A 27,061-nucleotide genomic window follows, 5' to 3' on the forward strand; every position below is an offset into this window, starting at 1 on the left:
CCACTCAGGGTCTGGTAGGGTTTGATTGCAGGTGCCACAATGCATTAGCTAGCTGTTGCTGTGTAACAAGTCATCCTAAAATTTAGCAGTTTGAAACAAAACTCATTTTTGATCTCACAGTTTCTTTGCGACAGGAATCTGGGCATGCGCTCGCTGGGTCCTCCACTTTAGGGCCTCTAACAGACTGCAGGCAAGATGTTGGCTGGGCGGTAGGCCTCTCAGTACTGGACTGGGAAGGCTCCACCTCAAGTTCACACGATTGTTGTCAGGATTCAGTCCCTCCCGGGTTGCTGATCTGAGGCCACCCTCAGTTTTTCACATGCAGGCCTCTGCCATGTGGCAGTTTGCTTCATCAAAGCACACAAACCAAAGGGACAAGAGAGAGTCTGATAGCAGGACAGAAGTCATAGTCTTTTGTAACCTAATTGTGGAAACGGCATTTGTCATTTTGACCATATTTTATTTATTAGAAGCAAGTCACATGACGGGTCCTGTCCCCATTAAATACCAGCAGGTGGGAGCCAATGGGGGGGGGGTCACCTTAGAAACCTACCTGCCACAAACAGAAAGCATTGGAGCTGTCTGAGCAGGGAGGTGACGTGATCAGATGTACCTTGTCAAAGGATCACCTTGGCTCTCTGGAGCATTAGGAGGGTGAGCAGGGGTTGGGCAAGAGCAGACACAGGAAGGCCAGGGGGGACTTCAGTAAAAGATGATGCCAGTTGGGACTAAGGCGGTAACCGTGGACAGGCAGAGAAGGAGGTAGGGGCCAGCGGAGGGGAAACGGGCGACCCCTGAGCTGGCCGTGCACGTGCCTCCTGCCCGGGGGATGACCGTGACTTTGACTCTCGGGATGTGTGCTCTGAGCTTTTCTCCTCCTGGGAGAGACAGGGTGGCACGATCCCTGTCCTCCTCCAGCCCTCCCCAAGGTCACGCTTTTGCTGGATGACTGGCCAGCGTGAGGAACACTGGCCGTGAGCAGAGAACAGATGTCTCCTTGTGCCAGGCTGAGGGACTGACCCCGCGTCCTCAGTCTTATTAGTCTGCCCAACGCCCGTGCCAGCCAAGCTGGGGGCGGGGCAGGGGGTGCCCACCTATAGCGGTGCTCAGAGTCAGGAAAGAGCAGGGACTGTGTTGGTGTCTGTCTCCCTGTCTCAGGTGCGAATACAGCTCTGGGCAGGGGGGTTGGGGGGCCTCAAATGTTCAGGCCTCCCTAACAAAGAAATTCCAGCAAGACACACACTTACATTCTTCACCTGAAGAATGCCACCTCCATGAAATCTCAACCTGCTATAGGTGAAAAGGTAGAGAACTTGATACCTATGTGGCCACCATGTACTGGGTCAGTCCCCGTGCCAAGTGCTCCATAGATATCCCACTTAACCCTCCTAACAACCCAGCGATGCAGGCTCAAGTATGGTCTGCTTCGTAGATGGGAAAACTGAGGCTGAGAGAAGTTAAGTGAGGTGCCCAGGGTGACAGAGTGAGCAGGAGGGCCAGGATCCGGCCCCGGTGTGTCTGGCTCCAAGCCCGAGTCCCCAACTACTGCCACCGTCCTGCCTCCCGTTTACACTGGTTGAAGATTCCTGGCGTGGTTCCAGGAGTGGAGCTAGGGGCAGGAGCTCTTCCTCTAAAGAGCGGTCCAGGCTTGCCAGAGAGGAGCGGAGCAGGAGCCTGCTTTCCCTGGCTGCAGCATCCCGAGGTGCAGGCAGCAGAGGGTGCCCCCTGGTGGTGGTGGAGGGGAACATGAACGTGGGATTGGCCAGTTAAGGGGCGGGGGAAGAGTCACAAGCATGTCCATGGAGCAGAGAGCTGGGTCTCTCAAGTCCAGCTCCCCCAGGCAAAGGGCCAGAGTGCGTCTCCTTTCCCGGGCCACGTGGGGTGTCCTTGTGCCTCCAACCTAGGTCAGCCGGGGGCTCATCACGGGTGATGCCCACCAGTAACCCAAATGACCTCACCAAGCACCAGTCACACTATTATTATTCAAGTGTCTGCAGCTAAATTCCGACTCTTGCATATACCATACTGGCATCGTCTTGTTTACAATTTAAGGCCTAGAATTTTGAGTAATTGAGAGGTCAGTCTGGCCACCGAAGAAGAAAATCTTATTACTGGATTGTGTTTGCTTACAGGGCCCAGGCCCCACATGGGGGGTTCCCTGGGTACCACTGTCCACGCAGTGGAAATCCAAGGCCTCACGGGACTCAGGCATGGGCCATCCATAGGAGACAGGTGGTGCCCTGGAGCCCGGGAGCACAGGTCACGGGAGAGAAGTCGCCTAGGATAGCCTGGGAAGCCTGATGTCAGCTCTGAAAACAGGGTGCCTCGGGTATTGGCCACACCCCTGTCTTGAGCCTTCTGAATAAGAATCTCAAACTGTGTTGATTCGGAATAAACACAGAAATGGAGCTGAGTCTCTGAAGGGGTCCCCGGACACCTGCAATGTTCCCTGTCAAGCCCTAAGAGGCTCCCTTCCCAGGGAGGGAGCAAGGCGGGTAGGGCCGCGGGGGTGTTGGGATGCCTTTGTTCTATTTCCAGCAGCTGTCACCGACTCACCACGGGACCTTGCTGAGGTCGCAGCTACGCTCTCCCTGCTGGGCAAAAAGCAGAGGTGGCCAAGCTTGCGTTTTCCCCGGGGGATGGGAATCCTGGAAAACAGGGGCCTCCCTGCTCCCGAGGAAACTTGGCCATGTCTGGTCCTACTGATATTAATGGAAAAATGCTTAACTTTGAATGCAAAGGATTCTGGGGACACTCAAAGCAAGAGGCAAGAAGCTCCTGCCAGAGCAAGACTTACGGCCCCCCTGTAGGTTGCAGAGTGTTCCAAACGTTTTTCTGATCCCGCTCCATAGCGCTGTTTCCCCACGTGGGCCTCATGCTGTCTGTGGAAGGGGAGACAGACGGTATTTTCTCTCTTTTCAGGAGGAGGCCATCGAGGCCAAGAGTGGTATTTCTCAACATTTTTACGACCAGGGACCCCTTTTATTATTTTACTACCATGCCCTCTCCCCCCCCCCCCCCGCCCCGTTTGCAAGCCCTTGCCAAATGCCCTACGTTTATTAAGTAGAAATTCAGGTCTGTTTTCATTCATCAAAGTCACTCACAAGTGCCAGTTTCTGCTCAGCAGAAAAGAACTAGGGCTACCCCAGAGTTCATCGTCCAGAATGGCAACGTGTACTCTGGTGACTTCCTCACAAAGGCCTAGTTTTCACCCAATTTTTTGAAATCCTGAAAGGAGTTTATCTTCCAGGGGCCCATGGACCCCAGGCTGGGGAGTATTCCCCAGAGAGGTCGAGTGGCCCAAGAGAGGCACTGTGGCCAGCGGTGGGGCCAGGACCAGGGCCAGGGGCCTGACTCCCAGGCAGGGGCTCCGGCCAAGCAGCTCGCCGGGCAGGGCTGCGCACCCTCAGACACCCAGGCGCACGGCACACGTGTGTAAGACGGCAGCCCAACCAAACACAGGTGGCCTGGGGTAGGGATGCTGAGGACTCCCCCCGACCCCCGTAATAAATAGGCTCCCCTGATACTGTCGTGAACAGCGAGAACCAAGCCAGAGAGTGGAAGGTGGAGGGCGTAGCAGATTATTTCAGGGTGCTCCTGGGGAGCTGCAACTGGCAGGATCTGTTTATCCTGCCGCCTGCCTGCGCTTGGTGCAACTCTGCCTTTGTGCATCATGTATGCACCTGGGCCCTGTCGCCACTCTGGGGAGACGCGGGCTATTGCTCCAGCACCTGTCTTTTCAAGGGGATGAGACCAGAGAGGGGGCTGGGCCTCTGCAGCTGGGGAAGACAACGGCAAACTGGGGACCCTGGAAGAGGGGGCAGACAGGCAGAAGCCTCAGGAGGCCTGGCGAGTCCGCAGGGAAAGAGCTGTCGGCTCCGCCCCCTCCCCCGGCCCCTGCGCACTCAGCCTCGGTGGAGCCGCGGGCTTAGACCCGGAGGCCCAGGTTTCTGATCCATCAGAAGGCACCAAGGCTCCATGTGCCTATTGGAAAAATCCGGGGCTTAGCTTTGCGGCTTTAGAATCCGAGCCTCCACCAGTGTGCATCAGAGCCGGGGGCCAAGGCAAGGTTTCGGGGGCCCGCTGCCCAACAGCTGTTCCCTGGGTTATTTTGGTCCATCTATCAATTCCAGGATATTTGGACCAAAATAGCCAGCAGCTTGGTGGCTCTGTAGGGACCTCTCCTTAGAAAAGTTTCTGAAATAGGGGGTGGGAAGGAGGAGTTTGGCTTAGGGGGCAGTGAAGAGGGAAATCTTGTGTCCGAAGCTAAAGTGACCACACCTTGCTGTCCTTCAGCCTTGGCACCTCCCTGGCCTGCTCCCCTGGGGACCAAAGCTGGGAGTCTGGTGGGGAGCTCCCAGCTGGCTCCTCTGTCTAAAAGGGGTGAGGATATTTCTGGTCGCGGAGGGGGTGGTGTCGGGGGGGGTGAGGGGACGGGGAGAGGGAGTGAATGTTAAGAGGGAAGAGATAATTTTTTTTTGGTTTCTTGACTCCGTAGTCCTCTCTCATAGCTGTGACAAGCATATTACATTTTCCTATTTTACAGCTGGGGCACAGGGGTCCAGAGAGGTGGAGGCGCTGGGACCGAGGCCACCCCACGTGCAACCCCGGCCTCCTGGCTCCGGTCCACAGCGCCTGTCCGCTGGGCCTCCGTGGATCAGCGGCAGATTCGTTCCGGCGGCTGCCAGTTCCTAACGAGCTGCGGGCCAACACGGAAAGTGCTGACAGGCGCGACCTCCCTTCGGGCCACAGCGGGGGCCCTGGTAGCTGGCGGCCTCGCTGACCCCGCCTGCCTTACCGGGATGCGGGTTGGGGGTGGGGCGAGAGAAGGGAAGACCAGCCACCCGGAGTTACCCGGAGCCCGCTGGCGCCCGGCCCAGCCCCCTGGGCAGCCCCGGGCGCGGCCCCCGAGAGCTCACGGGGATTGCCCCGGGCGCAGAGCCACAGTGGCCCAGGCTGCGCTCCCTTTGGCAACGGGGGTGGCGCGCGCGGAGCGTACTTTGGCACCTGGCGGGCGTGGGGGTACCGGGCTCAGGGCCCTGGAAACGGCCGCGGTTCAGGGTCCCTCGGTAACCGAATTTAGTCGTCGAGAGCTCCTGGCCCAGTGCCCAGGACAGGTCTTATTATCGGGCCCCGGAAATAAGCTGTCTGTTTGGGGTCCCGTTTGCCGAACGCCACTTGGCCACCCTTAGCGGTCGCGTCTCTCCCCTGGGATTTAACAGCGAGTTAATTTCCTGTCCCGGGCAATCCTGCGCGAGTCCCTCGCCCCTCCCTCTCCGGCTCTCCCGCTCCGTCCCCTCCGCCCCGGGCTCCCCGAGTCCGCCGGCGCTACGCTTAGCCGCCCCCGCGCGCCCGGGCGCACGCCCTCGCCGCCTCGACCGCCCTCAGTCACCCAGCGTCGGGCCGCCGGGCCCCGCGCGCCGCCCCGCTCCCGGGCTCGTCCGGAGAGCCGCGCCCGCGTCGCCGCGGCTGGCGCGAGCCCCCGGCCATGCGCTCCAGTACAGCGCCCCGCGCCCCAGCGGGCGCCGCCGCCGCCGCCGCCGCCGCCGCGCTCGGGCTCTGCAGCCTCCTGCTGCTGCTCGGGCCCGGGCACGCGTGCCCCGCGGGCTGCGCCTGCACCGACCCGCACACCGTGGACTGCCGAGACCGCGGGCTGCCCAGCGTGCCCGACCCCTTCCCTCTGGACGTGCGCAAGCTGCTGGTGGCCGGCAACCGCATCCAGCGCATTCCCGAGGACTTCTTCATCTTCTACGGCGACTTGGTCTACCTGGACTTTAGGAACAACTCGTTGCGCTCTTTGGAGGAGGGCACTTTCAGCGGCTCGGCCAAGCTCGCCTTCCTGGACCTCAGCTACAACAACCTGACCCAGCTGGACGCCGGCGCCTTCCGCTCGGCCGGGAGGCTGGTCAGGCTGAGCCTGGCCAACAATCGCCTGGCGGGAGTGCACGAGGCCGCCTTCGAGACCCTGGAGTCGCTGCAAGTGCTGGAGCTCAACGACAACAACCTGCGCGGCCTCAGCGTGGCCGCCCTGGCCGCGCTACCCGCGCTGCGCACCCTGCGCCTGGACGGGAACCCTTGGCTCTGCGACTGCGACTTTGCCCACCTCTTCACCTGGATCCAGGAGAACGCGTCTAAGCTGCCCAAAGGTGAGCTGGAGCGGCTGGCCTGGGGGCGGGGCCGCGGGAGGAGGGCGGGAGGGGGCAGCGAGAGGCCACCACAGCCCAGGAGCCCGGGGGCCGCGGGGGGATCCTGGAAGAGGTCTGGGTGCTCGTTAGCGCTGTCCCTGGATGAGGGCTGCCCCCGAGTGTAACTGGTGCAGGACCCCAGCCCTCCTGAACTTTTCCTGGGACTCTCCTGGGGAAAGCCGGGTGGGGAAGGACAGCTCTGAATTCTCCAGAGTTTCTGGGCCCTGATGCTGTACTTCCGTCCCCCAGCTTCTCCAGCTACTCACTTCCCAAAGTTAGGGGATGGGCCATGTCTCCCTCACCCATGACGGAAATCGTCTCATGGGCCTCTGCGTCCTAGAACTGGTGGGTGGGGGTTATCAAACAACCCCGTTTAGGTGGAATTCACCCTCCTGCGTAGGGAACCGCTCAGCGTCATTCTTACGACCCCTCTGAATGTGCAGAGAGAGCCAGCCAGTTCTAAGAACCCTCCAACGGCCTCCAGAGCCCGAGCAGGCGCCCGTTTCCCAGCTCCCAGCGGCGCTTCTGTCTCAAAGGGGTGAGGATATTTCTGGTGAGGGAGAAGGGCAGCTCCCTAAGAGCCAGGGATGGATGGATGCAGTGGAGATTTGCAGGTCAGTGGCTTTTCAGCCCACACGTGACATTGCTGAACAGAAATGTGGGCTGGCACATCCTTTCCACATTTCATAGCTTTCCTGGGTACTTCCAGTGGCCACGCTGACATGCAAACCCACCTGCAGACGGGGACACGGGGGCCGTTGAGAGGCCCCATGAAGGCCAGTGGGAAGGAAGCAAAGGCAGAGCTGAGAAGAAGGGACCTCAGCATCCACAGGGATGAGCCCCGACGGGGAGCAGGCGGAGTGTCCTTGCCCTCCGGGGATCCCAGCCTTCCACTGGGGAGCATGTGGGCATGGCCTCCAGGGCCTGGCTCCACCTCCGTCTTGTCCCCAAGGCTTTGGCAGAGCAGGAACCAGAGCTGTGTGGCCCACATTATAAAAGGCGACATACGGTAGATGCGGAGTTGGCTTTGTACATCCTTTTCTCCGTATCCTGAGAATTGAAGATGCTGCTCCTCTGTGCCCTGAATTCCTGTGCTCACTTACTCATTCCACACCCGACCAAGCAGACCCCCGAGGCAGGGCCCATCCCTCCTCAGCCGGCGCAGGCCCCTCAGCTGGCCCTTTAACCCTGGGTGGCTGGCTCTCTCACGTAAACAAGTCCTCCAAAGAGGTGACCTGCCAGGGGCAGAGTCCCCCAACTTTGAACTTTGCCTACATTCACTGGCCTGGCCCCCCCCAGACCTCCCCCACCGGAAGCTGCCCCGGAGACTGGCGCGTCCCGGGGAAGACTTCGCTGTGGAGTGGGGTGTGCCTTGGTTCTGATGGCTCTGGCCCCTGCTCCTTGGCGGCGTTGGCATCACTGTCCCTTGTTGTTCGCTGAGTTGATATAACTGGCTCTCGTTGTCCTCCACATGTGGGCCAGGTGTTATGGGGTCAGCGTCTGTGGGGTTCAGCCTCAGTTCTGCCGTCAATGGCCATGACCTTGAACAAGCCACCTCTCCTGCCGGCCTTAGTTTTCTCATCTCGGAAGTACTTTGGCTAACCACCGAGGTCTCTCCAGAGCCCTTGATTTGGAGTCTGACGCCACAGGCTTGAGTCCTGGCTTAAAAACTGGGTGACACTGGGTGGGTCACCTCGCTTTTTCTGAGCCTTGTCTTCCTCCTTGTGAAACTGGGGCATGGAATGCTGTATAGTCGTCTGACCTGGTGATTTTCAGGATCAAAGCCAGATCAAGCGGGTGAGGGGAAAGAGCAGTATGAATGTAAAATGCCACGTCTCCTATTGTCTGTAATGTGGGGAAGAGGAGGGACAGCCGGCGGGGATGTGTGGCTGGAGCAGGGACCGACAGGCTCAGAGCCAGGTTGGAGGTCAGGCCCTGGTGCAGGGAGAGCGCGGAGGCAGTGGGAGAGGGCAGCGCACCTCCCAGCAGCACCTCGTCAGGGAGGAGCCAGGAGCAGGCGCGCTCTCCCCGCAGGCTACTCACGTGGGACGTCCAGAGCGGCGGACCTGCCGCCCATGTGAGTGGCCAGGACAGTGTCTCTTGAACTGTGAACCGGAGGCAGGGGGTGAGGTGGGGGCACAGGCCTGACGTGACACAGCCGAGTTCGGATCCTAGGCAAGCCCCTGACCTCTCTGAGCCTCAGTTTCCCTGCCTCCGGCTGCAGAATCCCCCCGCATGTGCGCTTTGAGGGTTGAACGAGGCCAGCTCCGGCGAGGGCTCGGTCACGCTCAGCACGGGGCAGGTGCTCAGTAGCTCCAGTCGCCGCTTCCCTCCTCCTGGGTCTGTGCAGGGCCACGTGGCCTGGACTGTGGCGATGAGCTCCTGGTTTCAGATCCTGCCTCTACTTCTTACTAGTTGTGTGACCTTTGGTGCCCCAGTTTGCTCATCTGTAAAATGGGAGTGATGCTAATACCCGCCTCCTGGGCTTGTTGGGAGGATTGAAAGGCTACGAGAGCAGCAGGACAGGGCCGGACACGCGACTCAGCGAGGGCTAACAGGCTTTAGTGCTGCTGTTGCTCTCCTGCTCTAACCAGAGGCCCCAGGGGTGATGGGAGGGACTTGCCCGGAGAGTGAAGCCGGAGGCTGCACTAGCACCTCGGGGCTCCCGGCCACGCCCGTCACGCCTGCCACTCACAGGAGTCCTGGCCACGCCTGCCACCCACTTCTTGCCCAGGGAAATCAGGCTCCCTGAGGCCAAGCTTCAGGGCTCTCTCGGCAGGCATCTGGGCTTTCTCAGCGCGCAGGGAATTCAAAGAAAGGAGCAAAGGGGACCCTGTCCTCACTGACTCTCCTCCCCTCCCCTGAGGCCACAGGAGGAAAGATCAGGAGCTTAAGAAATCATAGCTCCAAGCAAGGGGCTGTCTCTGTGCTCCAGAGGGGTGTGCAAGCGTTCTCAGGGGACACATCCCACGCCACACCCTGAGAATGTGTCTCAGGAAGGCCACATGCAGGTCCCGGGGGTGGGCAGGGGTGCTGCTGAATCGCTGAGATACCTCTTTTGCTTCCCTTTCTAGCCGCAGCCACGTGTGCCACTGTACTAGGGAAGTGAGGGGACCTAATTCTCATGCCCAGTGACCTTGGCACGGGCTGCTCTAGGGAGGGAAGACAGAGAGGCGAGGAGGAAGGGCAAAATTAAACAGGTCCACATGTCATGCTTTGGGTCTGCCAACCCCTGGCCTCCTGCGTGGGGACAGCCACCTGGACGAGGTTCACCGTAGTGCCTGCGGCACCCATCCTGGGCTTGGTCCCTGCAGGGCAGACCCTGCAGTGGGGTCCTCTGCAGTGGGGCAGGGTGCTCGCCAACCCCACCTGCCTGCCATGCCCAGCTCTCAGCTCTCTGGGGGTCCCTGCCCCTGTCTCCTGGCCACAAGGCTTTCTTTTGCTGATGTCAGATGCTCTGAGAGTCTGGTTTGGCCTGAGGAATGGGGACTTACTGTCATGCTGAGAAAATAAACAGTAGTTCAGACAAAGGGACAAAAGCTGATGCCTGTCTGGAGGTCCCGTGGGTCCTCTCTCCCAGGTGACTCCAAGGTGACCCTATTTCTTTTTCTTTAAAAACGAAAGCAGTTTTATTTTACCGGGTTTAAAATAACAGGTTCCATGTAGACTTGACAACTGTAGAAAAGTATCATGAAGAAATGAAAACTACCCCAGGATCCCACCACTGTTGAAGTTTTTTTCATATTTAATTTGGTTTAATTCTTACGCGTGTGTATGTTTTTAAACAAATCGATTCTCTATTATACATCTTACTACTGATTTGGTGTCTCTTATTGAGTTGTGACAGTTTCCTGTCTTTGCAGTTCTTTGAAAACTTAACTTCTCATGACCCCGTTACAGGTCATTTTATCTGTCTATCGATGGAACCTGTCTCCTGTTGTCGGAAACATGGGGCGTTGCCTTTTATTTTGGTCTATAAACAGTGCTAAACCGAACATCCTCAGGCATGTAAAGCGTATGGAAACCTCTGCTAATTCCCCAGGGGTGGATTTTTTGAGGTGGGAACACAGTTTATGTTTATTCTAAACCTCTGGATATATTTTTGCCCCATTGCACCCCAGACAGGCAGCGCCACTGGTGAACAGAGAGTCCCTCTGTCCCCATACCTGTCCCGGTTTTGTGTAGTTTTCCTGTGAAACTTTTGACCGGCAGAATATGGCGACGACGTCCCCCTCTTGCTGTGACTGGCATCGCTTGTGCGATCACCGATTAGTGGACGTGTTGTGTTTATGCGCCTAAGATTCTCGTTCCTGGCAGAGGCTGGCTGAGGTCTCACTCCCGCCTTGACAGGTCCGTACATGTCCTGTGTGCCACTGGCCACTGCATTTTTAATTTGTGTCTTAATTGCAGTTGTGTCCCTGGGTGTCACCTTTCTCACAATGACTTGTGTCCAGGGCCAGGTGTCGGCGTTTACAGGCGCCGCGGTCTGGCGTTCAGGTGGAGCCAACTGCACACACGACCCGAGGCAACCCTGCTCTGCCGTGTTTGCTCCGCGGAGAGCCTGCCCCCGAGTCCTGCTGTTCTGTCCCAAACACCAGCTCTTTCTGAAAATGTCACATTCACCATGTCACTCTGTCAATTCACTCAAAGGGTGACCGTATTCCTGGCTAACGGGACAGTGGACCTACCGTCTGGCTCATCCAGGACAGCCCGGGCCCACAGTTGGGGATCGCACGGGGGGGCCAGTACCACTGTTAGCTGACGCTGACCGTTTCCCAGGTGACCAAGACACCCAAAGGGTTAAGCCCTCTCGGCCACGTGGCCGTCCGGTTCCCGCTGTCCCAGAACCTTGGAAGGCTGTGTCACCTTCGGGCTGGCAGTACCTTGATGGTCTCCACAGCGTGTGGGAGGCAGAGGCCAGAGTCTAAGTGGTCGGGAGACAGAAGTGAGTCCCGTAGAAAAATGACTGGAAGGATATGCGTCTAAGTGCTGATGGTGATTTTATTTTATTCACAGTTAGTAGACTTTATTTTTTGGAGAACTGTTAGGTTTATGGAAAGTTGAGCAGAGCGCTCAGAGTTCCAGTATCTCCCCTCCACACCCCCCAGCCCGAGGACCCCTATTATTATTGGCACCTTGCATGAGCGTGGTCCTTTGGTTACAAAGGATGAACCAGTACTGGTACGCTACTATTAAGTAAAGTCCCTAGTTTACATTATACTCCCTCTTCGTGAGGTACATCCTGTGGGTTCTGACCAGTGGGCTCTGTCACGTGTTGCCATCACAGTATCTTACAGGGTAGTTTCACTGCCGTGACACTGTCCTTCGCTCTGTCTCTTCCTTCCCCTTACCCCCCCAAGCCCCCACCCCGGAACCCCTCCCTGGTAAACACTGACCTTTTCGCTGTCTCTATATATTGGCCTAGAATGGCATATAATTTCTTATTTTCATGTTTGCTTCTGTGTGCCGCTTGGCACAACGGGCAGGTATTACGTCCGCCCCCTCCCACTTTATTTTAGTACAACACGCACCTGCCCTTGGCCTCTAGGCCTGCGTCCCTCGGGCCTCCGTTTCCATGGGCACAGCTGCTCTCTGACTCTGACCGGCCTGCCCCCCCCCCCCCCCCCCCCCCCCGCTTCTAAAGACGCTTGCGCTTTCTTTGGGCCCACCCCGATCATTCAGGATGCTCTCCCCATCTGAAGAGCCACAGCGTAATAACATCTGCAAAGCCCCTTTTGCCATATAAGGTAGCACATTCCCCTCTTCTGGGGATTAGGATGGGGACATCTTGGGGCAGGAAGACATTATTCCTGTCAGGCCTGTTTCCCTACCTGTGAAAGTAGAGGGACAGATGTCCGGGGGTTGAGGGGGTCCTCTTTGCCTGCACAGGTTGTTCCCAATGTCACCTACCTGCGATGTCTCAGCCTGAGGTCACTTCCCAACAAGCCACAGCTCTGGCCCTGGTGACGACAGTTGCCGCAGTGCCAGGACCCACTGAAAACCCCGAGGTGAAGGTTCACACCTCTGCCCTTGATCACACGTCTGCCCTCGGCCCCTGCTGCTGGGAGAACCATAAATATAACAACAACAACAACAAAAAAAAGAAAACCAAACCTGTTTCTGACTTCCCAGGAAAGTCAGAATTGCTTTTGTTGGTGACTTTTATTTCAGAGTTGTTTGGGGGCCAGAGAGAAAACCTTATGGGGTGAGGAGGAAGTGCCAGCCCTCACAGGGAAATGTCCCAGAGTGATTGTCACAAGCGGTACAGTTGGGGGACACCCAGCCTTGGGGAGCGGAGGGACCGCCAGGGACCCCAGAGAGAGGCAGCCTCCTCCGTGAGCAGGAAGGATGAACGGGATCCAGAGGAGAGCGAGAAGGTGGCACCGCTGAGCAGGGGCAGGGGCAGAGGCAGAGGGGGACACCAGGTCTAGTTCTTTGGCTTCGACGAGATTGTCCACTGTGGAGCAGTGAGGCAAAGTTCCAAGATGACCGGTAGCTGAGTGAGCCCCGTAGATAGTGAGGGCACTGTGGCATCGTGGACAGAGGATGGGCTTTGGTGCCAGGCCTGCCTCTAAATCAAGGCCCTCGCAGATGAGCTGTGTGACTTGGGGCAAGTCTCTGTGTCGAAAAACTACCCCACGTTTGGACCCCGTCTTCAATAGCCAGGGGCAGAAACAACCCAAGTGTCCGTTGGTGGATGAATGGCTGAGCAAAACGAGGTCCACCCATACAGGGAAGTATGATTTAGCCTTAGAAGGAGGGAAATGCTGACACAGACTACAACCTGGATGGACCTTGAGGTAATTGTGCTGAGCAAATAAGCTATTCACGAAAGGACAAGGGGTGCGCGGTCCCACTTGTCTGAGGCGCCTTAAAGCAGTGCAGTTCATGCGACAGGAAATAGAATGGTGGCTGCCGGCGCCCGGGGGAGGGGAGAGACGGGGAGCTAGGGTTCCATGAGGACAGAGTTTCAATCTCATAAGGTGAAAATTGTCCTGGAGGCGGACGGTGGTGATGGTTGCACAACAAAGTGTTTTGTTTTGTTTTGTTTTTTTAAATATATAATCTTTATTATGTGAATTTTTTTGAAGATTTTATTTATTTTTAGACAGAGGGGAAGGGAGGGGAGAAAGAGGGAGAGAAACATGGGTCTGTGGTTGCCTCTTGCGTACCCCCAATTGGGGACCTGCAACCCAGGCCTGTGCCAGGACTGGGAATTGAACCAGCGACTGTTTGGTTTGCAGGCTGGCGCCCGATCCACCGAGCCACACCAGCCAGGGCTGTGTGACTGTCCTTCATGCCACCGAACTGTATACTTAAAAAGAACTAAAATGGTAAACGCCATGCTATGTTACTTACGATGTTTTATTTTACTGCAATTAAAACATAATTTAATGAAAGTAGAAAAATAATTACCTTCAAGCAGGGCCTATTGATATTGGGGACTGGCTAATTCTCTGCCTTGGAGACTGCTCTGGGCCCCGTAGAATATTTAGCAGCACCCCACCCAGGAGCAACAACCCACAATATCTCCAGACATCACCAAATGCTCACCCTGGTTGAGAACCACCGCTCTAAAGGGCTGTTGAGAAAGAGGATTAAGTGAGACAATAATGGTGCAGTACTTACCACACAGTTCCTGATAAACAGTAGTTTCGATAAATTGTGCTTCCCTGTAGAGCATGTCATCGTGACCAACAGTGTCATCGGAAGGGACCCACTAACGCACACGCCCCTTCCCACTCTCAGGACATTCACGTTGCCTCTTCCAGCTGACCAGTGAGCCCACGATCAGAGATTAACTTGGGACCCTGGGTGCTTGGAAGGGCAGGTCCGGGGAGGGAGCCACAGCGCTGTCGCTGAGCACCCAGGGGCAGCGTGGAGCGCTGATTGCTATGCTTTCTGGGAGGTACCAGACTCGCGGGGCCAGTCTCGGGTCTCTTCACACTGGCTGCACCAGAAGATTCTCTCTAACCAGATCATCAGTGCTCATTAGACACGAGTTGGTCTCCCCGGCACTTGGCCCAGGGCCCAACGCATAGCAGATGTCTGTTATTGATGATTGAGGGGGTGGCATAGGTGGTCTTGAAATGGTGGAGGTCGGCATCATGATGAAGACGGTGGCGGAGGAGGTGATGGGTGCGGAGGCGGCGGGCATCGTGCTGGAGAGAGAGGGTAGACACGGGAGGCGACGGAACAGCAATGGCAGTGATGGTCAGGATGTCGGCGTCCTGAGCTTCGGGGGTGGGAGCTGGGCTGGAGTGTAGGACAGCAGACGCAAGTCACAGCCCTGGGGTGGGACTCACCCTTCTGTGCTGCCCTTCTACAGACATGCTCTGTGGAGCCAGGACCAGCAGGAGCCCTCGGCCTTGGCCCGGTGCGGCTGGTGCAGGCGCCTCTAGTAGAAATCAGCTGATTGCCTAATCAGGAGAAGTGCCCGCCGGCTGAGGCAGGGAGGGCAACGGGGAGTGTGCCCTGGCGCGGGCATCCATATTTAGCGAAAGTGATGATGCGGAACAAGGTCGGCACTGTCGGGAATTAGAGCTGGTGCTCCCCGGCTCCCCCGCCCCAGAAGCGGATGAAGCCCTGCACGCCTTGGATGCCCCCTTGGGCAGTTTTCCTTTGCAGCAGGGGCCGTGGTACCCACTTCTCTAGGTGCTTGTAGTCAGCTCACTCCATGGGGTGGAGGAGGGCGTGATGGCAGCGGTGAGCTCTGGCCGAGGGCAGCAGGACCAAGGCCTGGTGGTCCCTGGAGAAACATTGTGTGGGTCCTTCCTCCAGGGTGTGGGAGGGAGAGCCCCCCTTCCTGGAGTTGTAGCTCCAGCAGTGAATTGGGTGAAGATCCGCCACTCTGTGTCCAGCATGCCAAGGACCTTCTCACACCTTGGGAAGGTCGTGGGCAGACAGTTCACAGAAGAATAACCCTAATGGCCAATGAGCACACCGTACAACATTCAGCTCTGCTGGCCATCAGAGAAATGCAACAATATCAACAATATGGCCCTGGACAGTGTGGCTCGCTTGGCTGGAGTATCGTCCTGTAAACTGAAAGGTCACAGGTTTGATTCCCAGTCAGGGCGCATGCCTAGGTTGTGGGTTTGGTCCCTGGTTGGGGTGCCTGAGAGAGGCAACCAATCAATGTTTTTCTCTCACATAGATGTGTCTCTCTCCTTCTCTCCTGCCCAACCCCTCTAAAATCAGTAAGCATGTCCTCGGGTGAGGATTAAATAAATAAATGAATCAACCAACCAACCAACCAACAATATGCCATTTTACAGCTTATCAGAGTGGCAAAGGTGGACAGTGACAGAAGCCATTGTTGGCTTGAGGTCAGGGACTCCCTCACGCAGTCTTCACCTCGTGGGATGTCTCGGGAAATCATTAAGAACGTGTACTCAGTGCTCCTAGGAGCTTTCCTTGTAAGGAAACACTGCCAACGCCCTGGGACTGGGGAAGCCACGGCTCATCTGCACAGTAAAATACCCTGTGGCCATTGCAACGGAAGTCTGATAATTACACTGGTTGAATGGAGAGAGGCTCCTGGTATGGGTAGCCACAGAGTGGCTGAGAGTATTCCTCCTTGGAGGATTTAGGTCCACCTAGAAAAATCTCCCACGGTATAGGTGTTAGACACGTAGTTATGCATCCTTTTAGCCTCCTTTTTATTTCTGTCCATTTAATGTGGACACAGGCTTTGTATACATATTAAGTGGAATTAGGAAAACAAAAAAATATTTTTAATGACAAAAAGGGCTTAGGAGAGCCTGTCGCGAGCTGAGTTAGGCAGCTCGCCCAAGGCCAGATCAGGGGAACGGCCCGAAGAGACCCTTGGCCGCAGGCCTGTGCTTTATCAAGGGACGAGAGATTAATCCCAATCTGCCTTCCGCTGTGTCACCATCTATTTCGGGAGAACGGCAGCTCTTCCCTCTCTCCGGCTCAGGTGTCAGCTGCTGGGGAGACGTCATCAGTGGAGGAGACAGAGCCCAGAGGGGCGGCAGCAGGCAGGCCGCCACGCCACCCTGCACCAGGAAGGTAGCCTCTCTCTCCCACGTGTGCCCTGGTGGAGAAGGAGGAGGTGGCTCTGAAGGCAAAGAGCAGTGGGCCTGTCTGGCTGGGCCCAAAGGAGCTGGAGTCCACTTGGCTTTGGTGAAGGGCGAGGGGAGCTGAAGGAAAACCTGCAACAGGACAGGCGGGACCTTGGCTTCCCCCCAGCATGCCTATTCCCTGAGTGTCCTCCCAAGGACGGGGGGGCGAGCCACAGTAAATCCCTCCCACTCTCTGAGGACCCAGGAGCCACCCAGCACGTGGCTTTGGAGGGCAGCTGGCAGAGCGGGGTGATTTGTGGCCGCGCACAGAGGCTGACAAGACAGGTGTCCAGCTCCTCCTTGAACTCCGTTTGCCCGCTCTCTATGGGATGGGCCTGTTGAGTAGAAACAACAGCAGCCACCTCTGGCTACTGTGAGCAAGGAAGGGGCTTACAGGGAGGTCAGGAAACTCACAGATTGAAGAGAAGGCTTGGGATGCAGGCTCAGAAAAGCTCTGGGGCAGCTCTGGGGTCCAGAAAGCAGAAGGCAATCGACAACTTCTCCAGGGCGGGGCTGGGGGACTGAGGGGGCCATGGCCAGCTTTTTGGTCCATCCACTCAAGATTCAGTAGACCCGGGACAGGGGGCCTCTGGCCCAAGTGAGTCATGTACTGAGACTGGGGAAGGACTGTGCGTTTTAAGAAAGTTGCACCAAGATATACCCAAGGGACAAGAAGTGATGAGCCAAACTGAAATCTGGAAGAAGCCTCCAAATAAGAAGAGATGGAGGGGGACAAGCCAAAGGTGAACAAGTGACCGTCACACACGAGACACCTATCATGGGTTGTATTGCATCCGCCAGAAAGACTTGTATGTGTTTTAACCCCAGGAACCGGTGAGTGTGACTTGATTTGGAAGAAGAGTCTTGGCAGATATCGCTAAGGCTCGCGAGATGAGATTGCCCTGGATTTCGGGTGAGCCCTAAATCCAATGACAGGTGTCCTTAAGCGGGAGCATTGACAGAGAGACAGAGGGAAGTTTGGAAGACAGAGGCAGAGATTATAGCGGAGACACAGAAGCATCACCCCCAGAACCCTCAGAGGGGGTGGCCTTGCTGAGGCTTTAACTTCAGACTTCAGGTTCTCAGAACTGGGAGAGAATAAATGGGCTGTAAGCCACCCAGTTTGTGGTCATTTGTCACGACAGCCCCGGGAGACTAATACAACACCCAAACCCTTTAGAACGACCTTTTATATTCTTTCCACTGGGAGCTCTGGGCGTGGGCCACCCTTGGAGGGAGTGTGGGCTCCAAACCGGGCTCACGGGTTTACTGTGCAGCGGTGGCGTAACGGGGCCCAAAGGGTATCAGGATGCACCGCCCCTGCCCCCGCCCTCACCGAGCAAGCATCTTTAAGGCGGGAGGGGTGGGGAACGGCAAAGAGCACAGGCTGTGGGGTCACACCGCCTGACTCCAAACCCCGGCCCCCCATTTCTTAGCGGGACAGCGGTAAGCACGCAACGTAACTGTTCCGTCTCCTTACCCGCAAGCCAGGGTCATCGTTGGGCACGGTTAGGCCTTGTGAGTCATATAACCTCTTGCAATTACTCAAACCTGCTTGTGGCACAAAAGCAGCCCCAGATAATATGTAAACCGAGGGGCGTGGTGGACTCCAATAAGGCTTTGCTGACGTACACCTGTGGGCGGGCCAGGCGGGGGGACTTGGCCCCGGAGCCGTGGTCCCGAGGAGTCAGGAAGCAGGGCCCCGGCCCTTTGTCCGGGTGGGATGGAGACTGCGGAATAGGACGGTGCCGCCCAGACACAGCCCTGGACCCGCGGCCCTTTGGTTTTTCGCAAAATGAGAACATGAGGGCATTGCGGTGAGTTTTTCTTAAAATCAAATCTATCGATCCCTGTTTAATATGACCCCGCCCTCCTTAGCTTTAATGGTGCACCCGTGTTCTCTTGTCTAAAGTGATGGTGTGCATTTAACGTCCTACCTGGGCAGCCCTGTGTCAGTCTCCTCCGTCTCTAATTTTTTTTTAAATTTTATTTATTTATTTTTAGAGAGAAGGGAAGGGGGAGGTGGAAAGAGAAGGAGAGAAACATCGATGAGAGACAGAGAAGTTGATGCGGCTGCCGCCCGCACGTGCCCCACAACCCAGGCATGTGCCCCGACTGGGAAGTGAGCTGGCAACCCCTCACTTTGTGGGACGGTGCCCCACCGACGGAGCCACACCAGCCAGGGCTTATTCTTTATTTTTTTAACCACTATGTAAAATCCAAAAGCCTGAGGGCCACAGCTCTAGACTCCAGCTAGGCTCCCGAGAGATCTCAGTCAGGTATAGGTGCTCTTTTCCTCCGCTTCCGTCCCTGCCTTTTACCCCCCAGCTGCCTCCCTTGGGGACGGGTGATGGGCTCGCTGCCCCAGGGGGCTGCAGACTCAAGTGCTTGCGAGGGGCCAGTCAGGTGACAGGAACAGGCCCATGGCATGTGTCCTGTCTCATCACAGCCGGACAATGACTCCCGTGCGACCACGTTGCCTCATCCCCTGATTAAATGTTTGTTTTAGATTCTTAAAATAAAAGACCGCCACCCTTGCAATGACAAACAAAAACACTCCGCAGCCTGAGCGTGGCTCCTGGCTGCCCTTCCCACCTCTTAATCCAACTCTCAGTCCCTGGCAGTGGCTCGCCAGCTCCGCTTGCCAGACCATCCTTCCCCGTCTGCGCTGCAGAGCGCCCAGGAGCCCGGCTCCTGATAGCGTGGCCGGAGGCTCGGCCGGCAGCTCCGGCTCTCCAGGTGCTGGGGCGTTCGCGGGCATCTTCCAAAACACGCTCTGCAGGGACCAAACTGTCCTTAGGCACCAGGCGGGGGTGGTGCAGCCTTGGGTCTCCCTGCCGTGCCCTCCCCAGACACGGCGGGGGACGGTGCGGTGGCTGTGGCCGTGGCCGAGGTTGGTCTCGGCTCTGCCATTTCTGGGACAAGTCATTTCACAGCTCAGTTCAATCACCTATAAACGGGGGATAATGACACTAGGCTCCTCATTGGATGGGCATGAGGATTAAACAGGCCAGCAGTTTTCAACCTTTTTCATCGCATGGCACACAAATTAATTACTACAATTCTGTGACACGTCAAAAAAAATACTTTTTGACGATCAGACAAAAGAAAAAAAGAAATAGGCATAATTGTCATTCCTTCACACCGGGCGGCTATTGTTGTGTTGGCTGTTGTCACCTTTTAACTTGGCAGTTAAAGAGGGAAAAGAGGTCGGTGCCCCTGACTACATAGTCAGGTGCTGGCTGTTTTAAAAATTCTTGCGGCCCACCAGGTGAAAATCGCTGAAATAGGCTGACGTGTGTAAAGCCCTAACAGCTGGCACACGTGAAATGCTGCATAAGTATCGGCTTTTGTTTGCTCACGTCCACTCCGCCGCTGGAGAGGTGGAGGTCAGAGAAGGAGCGAGGACATTCCCAGGCAGGCAGGCAGGCAGGCAGGCAGGCAGGCAGGCCGCAGAGGGGGACCGCCTCCCCGCCACAGCCCCGGCCCTCCTCCCTCGGCCGCTTGGCCTCCCCCGGGGCCTCTGCTCTCACTTCTCAACCCCTCTGGGCTGTCCGTGGACCTCTTACAACATCATTATTTGTGCCTGTGTCCTGATGTCCCTCTTATTAGGCTTAAGTCTTCCTCTTTCTTTTCCTCCCTCCCTCCCTCCCTCCGTTCCTTCTTTCTTTCTTTTTGTATCTAGCATGAAGCCTCACCCATTTTGTTGAATGCATGAAGCCAGGAAAGCTGTTTAATACCTAAATGTCTGGGTAGCAGCTGAGAGTAGCCCCGCCTTCGAAGGTGACCCCTTAGCTGAGCATTCCATTCTGGAGCCCTGGGGGTGCTGTGCCCTGCTCCAGCCACCTCCTGCGCATGCGGGGCACAGGCTGCAGACACTTGACTGTGATGACGGGAGGGGACCTGCTGCCGGCCTCTAGTGGGTGAGGACAGGGGCCGTGATAAACCGGGTTCGGCGCACAGGACAGCCCCGCAGCAAAGGGTTATCCGTCCCCAGCTGCCATTCGTGCCGAGGCTGAGAAACCCTGGTCTGACGTAAGATTCTGCAGCAGAGAGGAGAGACCCCAGGTCAGATGACCCGGCTCCAGAGCTCCGCAGTCGGCCTTGGATGTCTTTAGAACGCCCTGGCCGCGATGCCCTGCCCCCTCTGCAGGCCCCAGCCGACTCTTTGTCCGGCTCTTTGTCCAACTCTTATTCCCAGCCCTTTGTGAGCTATGAAAACCCATCCAGTCAGTGTATCTTATAATGCTAGCGCCATTCAGGCAAGTTCCAGAGCCTTCCACCCCGGAGGAGTGGGTGCGCAGCGTTTTCAAACAAGTCTGTCTTTTCTAGCCACAGAGAAATGTGAGGTGACATTTCCTAAAGGTGTCACTTTGTAAAAATGCCAAACCTAATCTCAAGGCACAAAGAACATTGTCAAAATCAGAATTGACCTGAGGAGCCAGGGCTGGCTCTGTAGCTGGGGTTGCTTTATTGTGCTTGTTTTCCTCATCGAAGAAGGACTTTTACAACGTGTCTCTAAGTGATAATGACCTCTTATGGCTTTGAAGACAGCAAATATTACCTTGGCTTTAGAAGTTGCCTGTGCTTCATACCACTTATTGGTGTCCATATTGTTTATTTTCATAGCATCTTTGGCTGAAGGTGGGGTGGATGTTAAGACAAGGCAGGTCAATTGATTTTTTCACTTTTCCATTGAAGAAAAAAGTGTTCAAAAGGAAATCCCAATAGGATGCTGTCTCAAAGCTCTCCTGTTCTGTTCAAATGCATTTAGAACACTCAGAAGAAGTAAATGCAAACTTGGCCTCTTCAAGAAAAAGAAACAGTCGTAAACCATAATCAAGGGAAAGCTGGAGAAATTTGCGGTGCTCTCGTCCAGCCAACCCCTTGGGTATGGAAAGTAGGCATTGATTCTGGGAGAGGGGGGACCATTCAAGAACCTGGTTGCTCTGCAGGAGAACGTCATGGGTCGGCTACTGACACGTGAAAAAGATGGGCCAGGGCAGAAGAAAGGACAAAGCTCAGCCACTCCTCCTCCTCCTTCTGTTTCTGATCTGGAGAAGGAAATATATGCAAATAAAGACCCAAAGGGCGGTTGCAGGTTTGCTATGCAATTAGCAGGGCCGCTCTTTGCAGGACAGAAACTAGCTAATTAGCATCATGCAAAGAAATCATCTTGACTTTTGGATGATGCTGGAGAAGAGTTCAAGGTTAGCCTTTTGAAAGCAGGAGGCAATGAAAAAGAGAGCAATTGAAGGGTTTCCTGGGAGCTGAAAGGAAGCCAAAGGTAAGCAGAGATTGCAGGCAGTTGTGCTTAATGTCAAAATGGTGTTCTTACCTATCTGAGAAGCTGTGTTGCTAAAGACAAGCTATGTGCGCTCTCCGAGCTTCCGCTTTCTCGTCCACCGCTGACATAACAGTCCCTACCTCGGAAGGTTGTTGTGTGATATAAGAGTTAACATGTATGTAGCACTTAGAGCGGTGTGTGCAGTTAGCAAGTGCAATATGAGTGTCAGTTACTACTATTTTGCTTTTCTCTCTTCCTCCAGATAACAGAAGCTGTATGTTCTTTATGCATTTTACAATCATGCATTTTTAAAAATATCTGAAGTCTGTAAAATCATGGCAGCAACTCAACTTTGTATAGAGTTCATATCGTGTATCAGTCAGGACGTGTAGACTATGCTTGGTAACAAACACTGACAAAGCCCCCGCAGCGTCTAGCCCGCCCTCCACCCACCCTCCGGGAGGTTGGGTATTCCCGGGCCTGGCTTAGAGAGGTCCTACACCCTAAACAGGTCATACCGCCCTTCCCTCAGCATCCCGAGTACCACGCCTTACAGGAGGCCGAGGAAACCCAACACACTCTGCTGTCTCCCACTGTGGTTATTCTGAGGCTTTTAAAAAAGCTTAAATTCCATTCCAGTCACCTTCTCCCCCGTTTGGTGTCTGGGGGTCTGCCCCTGCTTTGCACTTTTCAGGCACTCGCCATGCCCCCTTGTAGGCGAGCCCGGGCTGCAGCCTAAACCTGTCTCTCGTTCTGCCCGCCTCCTTCCAGGCCTCGATGAGATCCAGTGCTCCCTGCCCCTGGAGAACAGGAGGGTGTCCCTCCGCGAGCTGTCGGAGGCCAGCTTCAGCGAGTGCAAGTTCAGCCTCTCGCTCACAGACCTGTTCATCATCATCTTCTCCGGCGTGGCTGTGTCCATCGCTGCCATCATCTCCAGCTTCTTCTTGGCCACAGTGGTGCAGTGTTTCCAGAGGTGCACCCCCAACAAAGATGCCGAGGAGGAGGACGAGGACGAGGACGACTGAGCCACCCCTCCCGTTCCTCGCTTTCCAGAACCCATGCTGGTGGCTCCCCTCTGAGAAGAGAGGGAGAAGCTGAGAGCAGAAAGGAAACCCACGCACCGCCAGTGCCCAGAGCACAGAGCCGCGCCTGCTCCGCGCCTTGTCCCCCGGACGGGTGCGCCGGTGGGACCTCTGATCTCAGAGTTTAGGACCCGTGGAGTGAGGAGCACAGGAGGGATTCCTGGAGAAGAGGCTGCTTCTCCACCTGAGGTGTGTGTGGGGGACGTGGCCAAGTCAGGCTTCATAGCTGCTGGCTGATGACCAACCTAGGGGATGTGAGACTTGCAGCTCTTGCCTGCAAAGGTGGTTTGGGGACATATGTTTTCCGACCTGGCCTGGAAGACCACGCTGCACCTCCTTCCTCCTGAGGCGGCAGCTCAGACATTGGAGATTGGGGTTCAGGTCCCTCTCCTACATTTGGTTAAAATGGTGCTGAAGAGAAAGCTAAGAACTGGCCAAAGTGAGTTTGTCGTTACATTTTGGTGAGCGGGTCTGGAAAACTTTTGTCAACCGAACTTGAACCCTGATCCTTATCTTTAGAGGTAGCACCCCAAGGAGGAAGGACAGTCATTTTGTTTGGTCATCCTGGCCTCTGCTCTGAGTTATGCTTCCTTCTGAAGGTGTTTCCCTTCCTTGTCCCCACACCCTGCCCCCTCCTCAGCCAAACAACACCTGGCCACTTTCTGCGCGGGCGCCGTTCCAGACTTGCCATCTTTGGAACTTGCGCTAAAGCCTTCCTGGCAACTAGGCTTCCGGAAAACAGGTTGCATCAGACCAACAAAATGGTAAAATATAACAAAACAAACGAACTAGGACTTGGCCTCTGAAAGACCTCCATCCGGGGCCCCAGGGGCTGTGTGACAGTTTTGTGGAGCATAGGCTGTGACAGGCAGTGTTTTTCAGGAACGTGGCATGTGGTTCACAGACAAGGAGAAACAATGTCCTGGGCCCAGCAGGTGAATGCAGGACAGCACGGCTTAGCAGCACTGGGCCTTACTGGGCTCTGGCACTTAGCTGGGGGCCTCACGGAAGCTCCAGGGGCACTTCTGTGCGCTGCTTCTCCATTGGTCCTCATAACACCATCCTTACGTGTCTTCTTCCACCGCTCCTTTCCATCTGTGCTGCCACAAAGAACCACTGAGGGTCGGCTAGGCGTCAGGCATCGAGGGGGAAAGACAGGCCCCTGCTTGTGTGGACCTCGTATTACAAGTCGTGATGAGCGCCATGAGGGAGATAAGTGAGGTCTTGTGATGGAGTAACTGGGAGAAGCCACTCAAGGGTGGGTACTTGGGCCCTGGCCGAGGAGCTCAGTTGGCGAGAGAGTCATCCTGATACACTAAAGTTGCAAGTTTGATCCCCGGTCAGGGCACAGACAAGAATCAACCAATGAATGGATAAATAAGTGGAACAAAAAAACCTCTCTCTCTACCCCTCTCCCAGCTTCCTCTTGAAAAATAAATGAGTAAATAAATAAAGTGGGTAGTTGGGTATAGTAGCCAGAGTTGACTAGAAAAACAAAACCAACAGGAGACATGTATAATCTATGTATCTACCTATCTACCTACTTTATCTATCTATCTATCTATCTATCTATCTATCTATCTATCTATCCATCCATCCATCCACCCACCCACCCAGAGAGATTGTAAGGAGTTTGCTTACATGATTTTGGAAGCTGAGAAGCCCATGATCTGAAGGTGGCCACTGGAGAGCCAAGAAAAGCTGGTGGTCTGGCTCCAGAGTCCAGGGGCCTGACCTCCAGGCTCAGTCCAGTTGGCGGGCAGGAGAAGATCTAGGCGGAGCAGTCGGGCGGAGAGCAGAGGGCAGTCTGCCTTACTCAGTCCACGGATTCTAATGCTGACCTCCTCAGAGAGATCCTCACAGACACACCAGAAACAGCACATACCTGGCCACCCTGCGACCCGGTCAAGTTGGTGTGTAAAATGACCCATCACACTGGGGAAGGGCTTTGAATGGGTGGCCTGGAGCTGAACCCTGCCTTCTCCTCTCCCCTCCTTGCCTCCCTCCCTCCCTCCCTCCCTCCCTCCCTTCTCCCACTCTTTCTCTACTCTCCTTCCCCGACCCCTGACCCTGGAGGATACTCTTGGTAACACTTTCAAGCCCCCAGCATGGTTGGCTCTGGTGGAGGAGACCCCTGGCTCAGAGGGGCTTTCATCTCCCACTGTACAGATGGAGAGGCAGGCAGCCTCTTCGCAGACTCCACGGCAGCCTCAGCGGCCGAGTCACCACCTCTGTGGGCTCCACCTTGAGCGCAGGCGATGTTTCTATTGAGGAGACCAGGTAGGCAAACTGCAATTGGTCCTCACGAACCGCCACGTGATCCTTGAATTTCAGTCGAAAGGTTTCAGCCTTTATGTACACCTTGTTGTGAGTGATGGTTCCTGAAGAAGGGCCTCGGATCAGGAGAGAGGGCACCTCCACGGATGCGGGGTCCCCGGAGGGAAGATAAAAGGCGGCAGAGAGGGCCAAGCGCTCCGAGGCTGCGAGGCTGACACACAGAACCATCTAGCGTCAGCAGCTCCCTGCCTGGCCACAGGTGCAGTGGAGACCTGTGCAGGATCGGATTGCTGCCTGTTGCCACAGCCTCAGCCCCGTACCCCCAGGAGCAGCCTCTCAGGACCCAGCTGGGCCCCCACCAAAGTCACAGTTTCTCTCAGGAGCCTAGCGAGACATGCCCCAAGCAGTAGGAATCACCAGAAGTGTTTCTGGTGAACAAATTCCCTCTTAATGTGATGACTTTATTCCTACCTGCACCAAGGGGCCCCTTGTGGTCCATGAGCACAGGCCCTGCACAGCGTGGGGGCCAGCGGCCAGCGGCCACTCCCTGAATGAATGAGTAATGAGGAGAGGGGCAACCTGGGGCTTTCTGAGCCCCAACCAACCATCATTTCTGCCGGCTGCACCCCCACTTTGGAAGGAATACGATTCTGAGGAAGAAGAGCTTTGTGATGTTGCTGGTGGAAACAGTCACTACCTGGATATAAAGTTCCTGTGAAACACCGGAGACACTGGGGACATGCAGGACGCCTGCGGGATTGCTGACGAGGAGCCACAGCTCAGCTGGGAAACACCTTTAGAGACGTGACAGTGCAGACAATAAGCGATGGTGCAGGGCTCTCTGGCTTGCAGTCGGGGCTCAAGTTATTATGAACAATGACGACACCAATGCCCTACGCCAGTGGAGGGCCTCCAGTGCCGCCGACGCGCCCCTCGCGTCTCCACAAGTGTCATTTGCGTCTCGAATGTCACCTCCTCAGAATCACTCTCATCGCACCAGCTGATGGTATTTTCCAAACAGTTCGGACCACAATGTAAAATGATCCCACTTCTTTGTTTATTGTCTGTCTCTCTGAACTAGAACATGAGCCTTCCAAGGGCAGGAACTTGGGCCGTTTGTGTCCCTGGTGTTTAGGACAGTGCTTGGCACATAGTAGTCGCACAACAAGGTAACAGGGGTTGAAAGAGCCAACAAATGAGTTCCAGGCCCCATACTAGAAGCACTACAGACATGAACGCCGTTTAGGCATCTTCACAACTCCCGGCAAGAGCTGCCATCGTCACGACCCTACAGACGAGGACCCCAGGCTCAGGGAAGGAGGATGGACTACAGTGTGGAGTGGGGCGGCCTGGCCGCTGGTGCCCCGACCGCGGCCCAGCCTCTGCAACCCAGCCCCTGCACCCAGCTGCATTCCCTTCTCCGGCCAGCAGGGACAGTGTGGAGTGGCACCTGTCCTGGGGCTGTGTGCTGGGCCCCAGGAGGAGCAGCCTGCACTGGCAAGACACCCCCAGAACAAGTTTATCTTGAGCCTCAAACCCAGCATCTCAGACCCCATCACGAGAGTCAAAACCACCAAAATATCTTGTCTCATTGTCTTGTCTCATTGTCCCATCTTAAGATCTGATGACAAAAGGTTGCGGCAGCATCACAAATAAATTCATCTTCTCGTGGTGACAGTGGGTAGCCCCAGTGTAGCTCGGACCTGGGCAAGGGGTCCCTGCTCTGGCCCTCGTCCGGCTCTTCTCTTCCCCTGGGTGAACAATGTGTGAGGCACCCACCCCGAATCCGTGCCCTTGTCTCGCACGTTCTCTGGGCACTTGGGATTTCAGAATTTCCTGCACAACTGTCCCCAGACTTGAGACTGGGCCCGTCTTCCCAGCGTCCCGCCTCCAGAGGGGACTGGGTGGCCAGGCAGTAGACAGCGCTGGGGGATGCGGACAGCGTTTGGGCGCGCAGCCTGGATGTCCACACAGGGGAGCCCAGGGTCTCTTGAGGTGCAGGATGGCGCCAGGGCTGGGGAAGTAAGGGGGGTGGGTCTTAGATGGCTCAGCTCTCCCCACACGCCAGATTTCCGGGAATTCAAGGATCATCATTCAAACCTGGTCTTCGAATGCATTAACAAGGTATTTTTGTCAAGGTAGCTG

General features: G+C 55.9%; 1 protein-coding gene across 2 annotated transcripts; it reads left to right on the forward strand.

Moving 5' to 3' along the window:
- Positions 1-4,875: 4,875 nt before the first annotated feature.
- LRRC38 (leucine rich repeat containing 38) lies at positions 4,876-27,001 on the forward strand. 2 transcript variants are annotated; one of them, XR_008529664.1, is made up of 3 exons: positions 4,876-6,146; positions 22,329-24,552; positions 24,809-27,001. XR_008529664.1 is itself a non-coding variant. In XM_054579720.1 (2 exons), exons 1-2 carry the CDS (start codon positions 5,489-5,491, stop codon positions 22,580-22,582), a joined length of 912 nt encoding a protein of 303 aa, XP_054435695.1. In that variant the 5' UTR covers positions 4,876-5,488; the 3' UTR covers positions 22,583-24,646. The 2 variants fall into 2 exon arrangements, 1 of the variants encoding a protein (XP_054435695.1); XM_054579720.1 differs by lacking the exon at positions 24,809-27,001 and having other exon boundaries at positions 22,329-24,646.
- Positions 27,002-27,061: the final 60 nt, after the last annotated feature.

The sequence above is a fragment of the Pteronotus mesoamericanus genome, unplaced genomic scaffold (genome assembly GCF_021234165.1).
Source record: "Pteronotus mesoamericanus isolate MK-2021 breed Mesoamerican mustached bat unplaced genomic scaffold, CSHL_Meso_final contig_557, whole genome shotgun sequence".
Taxonomy (NCBI): Eukaryota; Metazoa; Chordata; class Mammalia; order Chiroptera; family Mormoopidae; genus Pteronotus; species Pteronotus mesoamericanus.

Bases quoted from the DNA above. Each gene is read 5' to 3' on its own strand.
- LRRC38 (XM_054579720.1), top strand. From the start codon at position 5,489: ATGCGCTCCAGTACAGCGCCCCGCGCCCCAGCGGGCGCCGCCGCCGCC. The intron at 6,147-22,328 runs GTGAGCTGGAGC...GCCTCCTTCCAG, and splicing joins CGCGTCTAAGCTGCCCAAAG to GCCTCGATGAGATCCAGTGC.